The following is a 12,744-nucleotide window of genomic DNA, read 5'->3' as shown; positions in this document are numbered from 1 at the left end:
CTTGTAAATTATCATTGATCAATGGAACGTGTGTGGTTAACCGGCACATTGATTAGGTGGTAAATGACAACGAGAGTACCAAGCTAATTTGCATGGTTATTCACACCTTATTTGTGATCCTCGATATCCCAGTCACAAATTTAAAGAGCATAATCGATATTAAACATGCCGGTGAATAGTTCAATGAATCTCAAAGATCTAGGAATTTCATTTAAAACCTAATTCATTTTAAATTTTTCGTTATCATGGTGGAATTGGTAAATCGTCATTTACCTACCTTCAAATAATTTACAATTAGATTACAACATCCATCTTCCGAATTGTGAATTATTGTGTTGGTTCCTAGAATTAATATTTCATTATGGGTGTTATATGAAGGATTCTTTATCTAATCGAAACTTATCCTTCTTCTTTTGCAGATGTCTACCTTAAACAACACTTCCGGTTCCTCCAACAGCACTTTCTCGCTCTTGAGCATTTGTGCCAAGGTGACATTTGATGGGTCCAATTTTAATGATTGGATTCACAACATCCAAATGGCCTTGTAGTTCAAGGACAAGGAATACATCATCAATAAGGAGCTGAACGAGATCGATGAGTCCAAATCTACTCCTGGAGAGATAGTTGAGTATAAGGCCTACTGCAAGGATGTGACCAAAGTGTCGTGTAGCATGGTGGACACTATGACCCCTGAGCTACAATGGTTCTATGAGGACTATTGGCCTTACGAGATGTGTCAGGACTTGATGGAGAAGTACCATCAAAGAGCACATCAAGATAGGTATAAGATAGTCAGGTCACTCATTACCACCAATATGAAGGATGAAGAGTCCATCGCGAGCCACCTGCAACACATGCATAGATAGGTGGATCGATTTCTCAAGCTGAATGTGAACTTTGTTGAATAGTTGGCTATTGACATCGTCCTACACTCTTTACCTCCTTGATACGATCAGTTTAAAATGACTTGTCATTTGAGCAAAGAGGAAGTCACATTGATTAAGCTTCAAGGCTTGTTGAGAACTGCTGAAAGTGGACTAAAAAGGAAAAGCTATTGAATCCACTCCTCCTACTGTTGTTGCTCCAGTCATGGCTATTAGACAATGAGAGGGGAAAATAAGAAAGCTCCCTCTAAGAAAAAGCTGGAAGGGAAAGTCTCATGATGGGTCTTATTCTAGTGGATCCAAAGCAAAATCCGGTTCTACCCTTCCCTCCTCAGATCCAAAAGAATCAACGTGCTTCTACTGCCAAGACAAAGGGAATTGGAAGAGAAGCTGCCCCAAGTACCCGCAGGACATCAAGGATGGCAAGATCAAGCCTACCTCGACATGTATTTACACTATTTTGTCTAAAAATTCATCACGTTCTAATTCTTGGGTCCTTGATACAGGATGTAGTTTTCACATTTGCTCTGACTTGCATGGACTAAGAAGAAGTGAGGAAGTGGAGCTTGGAAAGATGAACCTGATAATGGGCAATAAGAGATCGTCACCTGTTACCAAGATCGACATTTATTCTTTGAAGCTTAATAATGGATTATGGTTAGACTTGAATAATTGTTGCTACTTGTCAGAAATGACGAGGAATATTATTTCATTTCATGGTTTGTACAGACAAGATTTTAGATATTCATTTAATAATGAAATTGGTTCTATTAATGCTTATTATAATGGTGTATTTTATTTTGAAGCATTGCCTTCTGATGGTGTATATGAAATTGTGATGGTTGTAGACAATTTAGGGAATAGTGTGTTAAAAATTGATTCGTCTAATGGATTAGACAAAGCATGCCTGTGGCATTGTCGTCTTGGACATGTCAACAAGAAGTGCATTGCCCAACTCCAAAAGGATGGAGTGTTGGAATCATTTGACCTAAGGTCATATGATACATGTGAAACTTGTTTGCTTGGAAAGACGACTAAATCACCTTTCACTAGTACTTGTGAAAGAGGTGAGGGATTGTTGGATCTCATACACACTGATGTGTGTGGGCCCTTCAGATCTTCCACAAGGGATGCATGTCAATTTTATGTGACTTTTACCGATGATTATAACAGATATGGATATATCTACTTAATCAAGCATAAGTCAGAAACCTTTGAAAATTTCAAAGGGTTTAAACATCAAGTCGAAAATCAATTGGTCAGGAAGATCAAGATGCTCAGATCCGATAGGGGTGATGAGTATCTTAGTATCGAGTTCCACAACTATCTTAAGGAATGTGGAATTGTTTCAGAATTGACACCTCCTAGGACACCACAACTTAATAGTGTGCCTGAGAGGCGTAATCGAACATTGTTAGACATGGTTCGGTCCATGATGAGTCGAGCTTCACTTCCGATATCATTCTAGGAGTATGCCTAAGATATTGCCGCCCATATCCTTAATCTAGTCCCGACAAAGAAGGTTGCCAAAACACCTCACGATATGTGGACATGGAAGGTTCTCTCGTTGGCACATATCAAGGTTTGGGGTTGTGAACCTTTCGTTAGATGAAAGACTCACGACAAGCTTGAACCTCGAAGTGAGAAATGTATTTTCATCGGCTACCCACAAAAGTGCTTTGGATACATGTTCTACAAACCTAGTGAAAACGTGGTCTTCGTAGCACGAATGGGAGTTCTCTGCAAGAGTTAACTCTTATGCAAAGAGGACAGTGGGAGTATGACTGATCATGAAGAAATTCAAGAGTCAAGCGATGAAGGACCCTCTAACACTAGCGCTCAACCCGAGGAAGAAATTCCTATTGAACCTATTGACGAATTAATACCTCTTAGATGTTCCACTCGATTTAGGATGGCGCTGAGTTTTATGGTTTCTATATTACTACAAATGGTGATACGTTTCTCGGTGATAGTACACTGATAAATTTGGATGAGCCTACTAACTACAAGGAAGCCGTGGTGGGCCCTGAGTCTTCTAAATGGAAAGATGCAATGGACAGCGAGATCCAGTCCATGTATGTCAATCAAGTTTGGGACTTGGTTGATAATGTACCATGTTGTAAGACAGCCGACAACAAATGGATCTAAATCTCTTTTCCTCAAAGGCCCTAAGCCTGATGATACTCGGTCTTCGGGTCACCACCCCCACATAGGAAACGATTCAGAACAGGTCGTTACACATTAATATATTAAATCATACAATAAACTAGCAAATTATCTCATCTCTCTACTAGAGTTATTTAATCAGTTTTTACTTTATGAGGGCAACCTAAAAAGGACCTTGATTTTAATTATAATTCTAACCAATTTAGTTGTGAACTTAGACACCTTAATCCAACAGTCTCCCACTTAGATAAGTCTACAACTACAATTACAAGTATAACCTTGAACCAAACAACAAAGAGTGCTTTTTAAAGTCACTGTCAAACTCTAATTCAAATAAAATGTTGTCCCTAAGATAAATGACCACTTATTCCTTTGTTCTGCAAGATATCGTATAGACATGAGACATGGATTCAAATCAATCTCATGGTCCAAGATTCTGTTTCCTGATTTCCGATTGATGACGACTAGATTCAAACAATTAATTGAACACATCAATTTAGTTCGGGCAAGGCCTTGCACATGAACGTTAACATCAAATCATCGAGGGGCCCAAAAGATATCACTTTTCTTTATTCATGCAAAAGGAACATATTACATTGACTATATAGTCATATCTTTTACTTACCAAATCATACATGGAATAACCCTTTATAACATCTTGTTACGAGATGCGTTTGGGCAACCCAATGCACAACTAATTCTCAAACAATGAGCTATATATCTCTACTTTAAGAATTTTAGATATTATGCGTTTGGGAAACCCAACGCACATCTTAATACGAGATGCGTTTGAGCAACCCAAGATATCGTTTTTCCTTGTATTGTATCCATAAACATTTCCCATGATTTCACAACTGATGACACACAGTTTATATGACTAAGTCCAGTCCAATGCCATTGGCTGCATACCAATAACATCGGACTGGGGGGACTTGATGATATATGGTCCATTAGCATGGCCTAGACTACTCTAGAGTGCCAGCCTGGCCTGGCGAGCTCCTGCCAGCCCTGCCTGGCGTTCGCTTGCTAGCCTTGCCTGACGCTCCCTTTCCTAGCATCCCATTGTCGGCCTTTCTTGGTGCGCGCCTGTCATCCCCACGCCGACGCCTCCGAGCGGCCTTGCCCAACTCCTTGTTAGTGGGCCTGGCCCAAGGCTTGACCCAATCCCCCCTTGACCTAATTGTCCACTATAAATTGAATAGTGTCTCCTCCATAGAGGGGTACTCTTCCCTAGGTGGCTCAGCCGCCACCAGAACTTCCCCCATGGCTCAGCCGCCACACTATACTTTGGCTGGGTGTCTCAGCCGCCGCCCGCCACCGTCAGCCACCATACACCACCACCAACACAAGGATAGTTCTCTCTAGCTAAAGAGAACCATCTCAGTTCTACTAGATGATCTAACTTGACCATCAGAGCCCACTCCCGGGGCACAGTCCCTGGGGCGGCTCTAACGACCTTGTCTATTGTGACCTTGCAGATCTGTCTCAAACGTAGAAGCACATCCTGAGAGTAGGTGGTCAGAGCTGATGTCGCATCATTTGGCACTATCCCGAACTCGAACGAGCAGCCATTGTCCAACAACGTTTCATGCTCCTATTCACCTAGATTTGTTCAGATCTGTTGCATTTTTGCCTCAAGTTTGCTCAGATATGTTCATGTCTAGCATCACTTGTTCAGATCCGTTTGCCAAGATCTATAGATTTACTTCGTTGTTTTGCTTAGATATCCCGATTTGCTCCATTTTTCGCTCAAATCTTTAGATCTACTTCATTTTTCGTTCAGATATCTACATATATTTTCGTTTTCCAGCTCAAATCCTTAGATTTGTTTCCGTTTTTAAGCTCAGGTCTCAAGATCTGTTCAAGTTTTTAGCTTATCTGAGCATTCATGGAGCTTGCAAAGATATTTTAGATATATTTTCGTTTCCACTTTGATGGTTTTTCAACAACTTGAGGGAGGAGAAAAAGAATTTTTTACATGTTTTTATCCTTTTATCAAGTTCATATTACCATAAAATCGGTTTTTAGTTAAGCTTTTTCGTGTATAACCTCACTCTCAACAACATTTGTTTGGAAACAAAGCTATGATACTTGTACATTTCTCAAAACCTTCAAAAAAAAATTCGTTTATGCCTTCATCAAAATTTATCAAATCTGTAGATCTACTTCAGTTTTTGTTCATTCAAACGTGTTTGCAAATTTTTTTCAGATCTATTTTCTTGTTTATGTTTTGATGGCTTGTATAGCAAGCAGAAAATAAAATAAAATTTTATGATAAGAAAACCTTATCAAGCCCGTTTTTTGATTTAATCTTGGGGTTTTGTCAACAAGTTTGAGAAGAAAAGAAATCCTAGTTGTCTATTGGGTGTTTTCTTCAGAAGTTTGGGAATATATAAAAAAAAAGTTTTTAAGGGTTTTTACATTATTTTAGCTTACCTTGATGATTTATTGAGCAAGATGAGGGGGGATAAATCTCTATCAGTTTTATTTTATTTTCAGTTCACATTACCAAGAAAATCATGTTAGTTGACGATTTTATGTGAACAAGACCTTTTCAAATATAATTTGCTTATGTTTTGGGGTTTGTTTAGCAAGTTTGAGGAAGAAAGCCATTTTCAGTTCATATATTACCTGAAAACCATTTTTTTCGTTTAGATTTTTTGTGTAGTACTTTAACCCCTGAAACATTTGTTTGTAACCATAGTTGTAATGCTTGTACATTCCTCAAATCTCCTTTAGTTGAGTCTTGCTGACTACAATATCTCTTTGTTTCTAAACACTGATGTTTGGCATATTTCACAAACTCTCTAAAAAAAGAGTTGTGTGTGTGCCTTTTACTAAAACACATCTCATCCCATTTACCTTACCCTTATTTTACAATCCATTCCATCAGTAAAAAAAAGGTAGAAAGAGGGTTCTACAACTGTAAAGAAACAAACAAAAAAAGATGCATACAAAAATGCAAATGTATGTGCATTTAGCAAATTTTACAGCTCATATTTACTGAACAAAATATACAACAATGAGATGTCCTCCTAAGCCTACGAACGACAAAAAAATAAAAAATAAAAAGGGGTATGGGTGTACAACCTACACCACAAAACTCAAAAAGCTGACAAGCCAAAGCAGACCCCACATGTCTCGAAAACACCCACAAAACAACAAGAGAAAAGACAAAATTCGAGGGAGCGAAAACATCCTCAGGTGGGCCCTACCTGATTTGCCCATCTTCTCAATTTACATGGTGATCGGAAATGAACCATCACCACCAGCCATCTCTGGCTCAACCTCGCTGACGACTTTAGCCAGACCACCAGCACTCGTTCCAACTCCGACGAAGCACCCCGAAATCACCCACATCTACAACCAACAATCACCACCGACCAACGCTACCCAACGCCTGCGTAAACCTTCAACCACCTTCTCCTGTGTTCAATTAATCCCCGCTTACCAGAGTCAGGGTACCAAAAAATTGCATCCACCGGACTATCTGTCGACCCCCACAAGGACCAATCGTCGCTCTTGGCTACCAGATGTCAACCATTTCTCTAACACCTTGCCCTTAGGACCCAGGAGAGTACTCTCCAAATCACCTCCCGTCGACCACTGATAATAGCATCGCCATTAGCCATCTTCAACATCGACGACCCACCTATAACCAAACTAGCTCCAGCGGTCTCCTTGAACTCTGACAATAACATCAATCGATGGTCCCTGCGCTCTACACACAATCACCACCAATTGAAATCATACCCAAATGGCCACCTTTCAGTCACCGACGGTCGAAACCAGACCACCACCAGTCGCTTCTGATCCCAACGAGCAAAACCCTCGCTATCAGACGCCCATCCCTTCTTCGGTCTCCTTCAACGCTCGCTAAATACCGGTAACCACTCCAATGTCGGCTGTCATATCCCTCACCGACATAAACCTTTGGATCGAAACCGCCAGCATTACATCATCTTCAACCTCCAGACAACACAAAGGACTCGTTCATCGACGAGTCATATCCTCAACCGCCAATCAACGTCTTTCCCTGTGGCGTCTCTATGACAGATCGTACAAGGAACTAATCAGAAAGCTTTGTAGCCCAAGTTGTACCCTAATACCCTAATATGGTTCAAACAATAAGCATTTGGCTAGACTCCTTTTAGCATTTTGGGCTTCCTCTTAAATCCAATTTTAATGCTTGTGGACTAATAGAAAACAATGGACTTATTTTGCAAGATAGATTCAGCCAATTAGACATCCAATTCCTTGTGTTGCGATTCAGCCCAATTAGTAATGGGGTCCCATTTCTTTTTGGCTCCTCGTATCATAACCAGACTAACATTTATGTTGGACTACTTTGAACAATAATTAAAATGGGTTGGTTTTTTACAATAATAAATTAGCCAATTAACCACTTGACGCTCCAACAAAATTTAATTTTAGAAGACGCAGCGCGGTCCAGTCCACTCGGAACTTTCAAAAAACAAAGGGGGGGGGGGGTAGAAGAGTAGTATAATACTACTACTTGTGAAACATTTCGAAAGAGCCCTAGCAGAAAATCAATTAGTTTATGATTTAATGAAAATACACTAACTCACAATTTTGATCATGTTGTCTTTTTAGATAACCGCTCCAGGGCAACGGTACTCAGAACACGCCAACAACAAACTCGTGGAGCAAAGCTCGGTCTGTAAGACATTTACAGGGGACTTGCGAAGTGTGCACCGTTGACCATTCACACAAAGTTCCCATCTAGCGGGCATAGAAATATAACTCCCCACCCGGTGTTAGCTGCGGGTCTCGTCCCCCTCACCGGGGTGCGCGCATGGCGCTCAGAGCGTCTATCTATATTAACAGTTTTCAGTTGTGACTGGAATGCGTAACACTCCCTAGCAGCCTTGTCGTTACGTCACATCGACTGGATCATGCTTCTCTCAGTGAAGGAGTTTCAAGTAAGTTCAAGATGCATAAGTGTTGCTTGGCTCATCGCACAACACCACGACTCTCGTGGGCAAGGTTCGGTTATTCTATTTATTATTTAATGCATTGGTGCTTTATCTAGTCTGATCTGATCGGACTAACGGGACTTGACACATAGTTTATATGACTAAGTCCAATCCAATGCCATCGGCTGCGTACCAATAACATCGGGCTGAGGGGACTTGATGATATATGGTTCATTAGCATGGCCTAGACTACTCTAGAGCGCCAGCCTGGTGATAGTTTCATTTTTATTACTTCTTTTAATAGTTTATTTTTAGTTAAAACCATCTCATTTTAGTTAATCTTCATGCATATTTTCTCTTTTTATTATTTTTCTCCTTTACCGAGTGCTTTCCAGTCTTTTGAGCTTATTTGCTGGATTTACCAAAGACTATTTGTCATAGGAGGTATGGAAGGAGTGTGGGACTACTGTAGGTTTGCAATCTGTTTGTGGGCTTGAAGTTGTGCAATTGGGCTTGGTGTCAGTATAATCGAGAAGCGCGTCAGACTTAATCTTTGGACAAGGACTCGAGTTGAGAAAGACTAAGGAAGCATTAGACAATGATTGGAGGCTTTAGAATAACATAATTGGGCTCCCAAGAATTAATGCATGTGGGCTGGAGGATAAGTGAAGAAGATTGGGATGGATTATATGTCAAATGGACCAAGGTTTACAATCAGCGAGACCCATGCGGTCCGCATGGATCCACAAACGGTCCACGTGGATCGCGTTGTGGTGAATCCGGGTTTTGACTTTTTGACTCTATTTTGGGAAGGTTGGTGGATGGCTTTTGGTGAGCTTTTGAATCCGGAAATTAGGCCTTTTTACTGGTGATTTGGAGGGGGGATTTATTATCAAGACTTGAAAGAACTACTCTTTTGCTATCAAGAAAAGTCTAGAAGAAATTGAAGATTTTGAAGATTGGTGTAATTTCATTTCATCTTGCACATTGAATCATGTTTGGTATCTCTAAACTATATTGTATTTCTTTTACTTTGGTCATGCTTGGATAGATTCTCATTTGCTTGATTAGGGTTTAACCCATGGATGATTAGTTGCTTTGAAGATTTATTATTATCTTGTGTTTGAAGTTTATGGAAATGTTTTCTAATCAAACATCTTCTGGTGTTTATTTATCTTTGATCGTGAGCTTTGATGAATGAACTCTTATTTTTGTTGACTAATTTCTTGGTTAAGTAATGGACCCTCAAATTAGTAAGCCACAAATGGTTTATATGTTTGTTTTCATTTCATTTAGACCATGGGAATGTTTCCTCCATAATGGTAATGTAAGCATTTGATTATCTTTTGGACTTGGTAACTCTTAGAACTTAAAGCTAATTGATTTTCGCAAGATTACATGCTTCATTGATTTTGAGACTTTAATTAAGGAAATGTGTTTAGAGCTCCTCTAACCATTTTAATAACTACGAAGAGTTGAGGTAATTTGTGCTTATGAATTGCTATAGCCAAGTTAAACTAATTCATAATATTTACTTAAATTAGTCTAATGATAAGTCAACTATGTCATCCATGTGTTCTATCCCAAAATCAACCAATTTCACTTCATTGAATTTAATCAAATCTTATACTTGTTTACTTGTCATATTTACATTCTAGCTAGTTTTAATTTTGACAAACAATCAAACAGAATTAACCCCCTATTTTACTTTCACTCTTATTTTACAAGCACTTGAACAAGTGATTTACATAGAGATTTAAATTGAACCAATTTCCGTGGATATGACCCCTTTACCGCTATACACTACTTTAGTGTGCAATATTTAGGGTATTTATTTTGTTGGCCTCGACAACCACCAAATTTTGGCACCGTTGCCGGGTATTGGTTTATTTTTAATCAATTTGTTTCTCTATGCCCAGATCTCAACGTAGAGGTGACTTGATTTATAATCCAGAAATTGAAAAAAAAGCAAGGTGTTTGGCAAAGGAAAAGAGAATAGAACGTGGTCAAACTTCAAATCCTCACAGGGACCCGGAGGTTGAAATTGCTTCATCAAGTGACACGGAACCCGATTCTAGTCCCGACCCTCGCTAAGACATTCCCAAAACACCACCCCTACAACAAAATCCACCCATTATTGAACCACATGCAATGGAGGACGGAGGAGAAGATCCAAAAAGAACCTTTAGGCAAATGATGGAAATCGATGTTACACAAACTCCAACCAGTATCAATTACCCCATTTTGGAGGATGTTCAGAATTGAAGTCAAGTTTAGTTCATCACCTCCCAACTTTTCATGGATAAGAGAATGAAGACCCTCATAAGCATTTGAAGATGTTCCATATAATTTGCACTGGTATGAAGCCACAAGGGTCAACTGATAACCAAATCAAGCTAAGGGCATTCACCTTTTCATTGGACGATAGAGCAAAAGGATTGGTTATTTTATCTTTCCCTGGGGTCAATCAACTCATGGCCCAACATGGCAAGAGCTTTCCTTGACAAGTTCTATCCCACTTCAAGAATCTCAAGTCTTAGAAATGAGATTTGTGGAATCCACTAATGTCAAAATGAGACTTTTCATGATTATTGGGAGAGGTTCAACAACTTGTGTTATAGTTGTCCGTAACATCAAATCCCGGAGCAACTCCTTCTTCAACATTTCTACGAGGGATTTTTGCCAATGGAGAGAACACTACTTGATGCCTCAAGTGGTGGAGATGTCTTTAGTAAAACTCCACAACAAACAAGACAACTCTTCAACACCATATCTGCAAATTCATAACATTTTGGCCTGCGCCAAGATATGAAGAGAGAAACTCAACAAAAAGTCAATGAGGTGGGAACATCAAACCTCGAGTCTGAAATCAAAGACTTAACCTCCATTGTTCAAAAGTTAGCCATGGGACAAACTCCACAAGTGATGGTTTGTGGAATATTTGCAACAATGGGACATCCTACAGACATGTGCCCCATTCTCCAAGAAGATGCAGAACATGTGAATGCCACGGGAGAGTTCCAAAATTACCACAACAAACCATCCGGTTACCAAAATTCATACAATTCAAGTTGGAATCCAAATCCTAATATGAGCTACAACCCAAGACCATTGCCTCAAAATGCATTGGTTAGACCCTCCTATCCACGACAACAACATCATTACCAACACCCACCACCACATTATCAACCCAAACCGCACCCTCCACATCATCACCAAAAACCTCCTCAATCACACCCGAGTAGCTCCGGAATGTCACTTGAAGACATTGTCAAATCATTAGCCACGAGTACCCAACAATTTCAAAAAGAGACAAGGACTAGTATCTCCAGCCTTGAAGCACAAATGGGAGATATAGTTACATCCATAAGTAAGTTGGAGTCCCGTGGAAACTTGTCTTCTCAAACCGAAAAGAACCCAAATGTCAATTTCATGACATTAAGAAGTGGAAAACAAACCGGAGAAAGTAGCTCAAAGAAGAAGTCAAAGGAAGAGCACGAAGAAATAGAGATCACTCCCATTGAGGATCCTATAGCTAAGAATGATGCACAAGTTGGAGTTCCAAAGAAGATCATTCCCTTAGTGACACCAATAGCCACTCAACTGCCATTCCCCTCCCGACTTGCAACTTCGAAGAAGAACATGGAGGAGAAAGAGATTTTGGACACCTTCCGAAAGGTGGAAGTAAACATCCCTCTACTTGATGCAATCAAGCAAATCCCTAGATACGCAAAGTTTTTGAAAGAGCTTTGTACCAACAAGAGGAAATTGAAGGGAAGTGAGAAAATATCAATGAATGAAAATGCATTCATGGTTTTACAAAGGAAACTTCCACCCAAATGCAAAGATCCGGGAATGTTCACGGTTCCTTGCAAGATTGGAGATGTCACTTTTAGTAGTTTCATGCTTGATCTTGGTGCTTCTATCAATGTCATGCCCTATTTGGTGTATGAATCGTTGAATGTCGGACCCTTAAGTGAAACCGGTGTCATAATTTCACTTGCGGATAAATCGAGTGTCTTTCCTAGAGGTGTTTCAGAAGATGTTTTGGTGCAAGTGAACCACTTGGTCTTCCCGGTGGATTTCTATGTGATTGATTTAGAGAACAAGCGTCCTCCAAGTTGGGTCTAATTTTACTTGGGAGACCGTTTTTTAAGATGGCTAGAATGAAAATCGATGTATATGCGGGAAGCTTAACGATGGAGTTTGATGGGGAAACAATAAGATTCAATTTCTACGATGTTATGAGATATCCTAGTGATGTTTCATCTTTGTATTTTGTTGATGTTGTTGAATCATTAACCCAGGAATTGTTTGAATTGTCTAATGGTGACATGTTGGAGATGATTTTGAGTAGAGGATTTGATTGTGGAAAGTTAGCCAAGAAGTTGAAGCTCTACTCACTAGACCCCGAAGTTGAAAGCTTGGTTAAAAATTTGGAGATCAAGAAAACCACTCAATTCAGTGTGAAGCAAATTGAATTACCTCAAACTCACACAAGATTACCACCCTCCCTTGTTCAACCATCGGAACTAGAGTTGATAGTCCTACCTCAACACTTGAAGTATGCACTTGGGAAACAACGAGACTCTTCCGGTTATCATTTCAACTCACTTAACCGAATGTGAAGAAGAGAAACTTCTCAAGGTGTTGAAGGAACATAAAGAAGCAACGAGTTGGACGATTGCAGATATCAATGGATTGAGTCCCTCCACTTGTATGCATAAAATTTTAATGGAAGACGAATGCAAGTCGAG

At 39.7% G+C, this 12,744-nt stretch overlaps 1 protein-coding gene across 1 annotated transcript; it reads left to right on the top strand.

The window, feature by feature from the left end:
• Nucleotides 1-10,795: 10,795 nt before the first annotated feature.
• On the top strand, nt 10,796-12,118 carry LOC111917688 (uncharacterized). Its single transcript, XM_023913352.1, has one exon. It carries the CDS (start codon nt 10,796-10,798, stop codon nt 12,116-12,118), a length of 1,323 nt encoding a protein of 440 aa, XP_023769120.1.
• The last annotated feature ends 626 nt before the right edge of the window (nt 12,119-12,744 follow it).

Source organism: Lactuca sativa, chromosome 8 (genome assembly GCF_002870075.4).
Source record: "Lactuca sativa cultivar Salinas chromosome 8, Lsat_Salinas_v11, whole genome shotgun sequence".
Taxonomy (NCBI): Eukaryota; Viridiplantae; Streptophyta; class Magnoliopsida; order Asterales; family Asteraceae; genus Lactuca; species Lactuca sativa.
This window is presented reverse-complemented; position numbering and strand designations above follow the sequence as displayed.

Excerpts from the sequence above, each read along its gene's own strand:
- LOC111917688 (XM_023913352.1), top strand. The coding sequence starts at position 10,796 with ATGAAGAGAGAAACTCAACAAAAAGTCAATGAGGTGGGAACATCAAAC.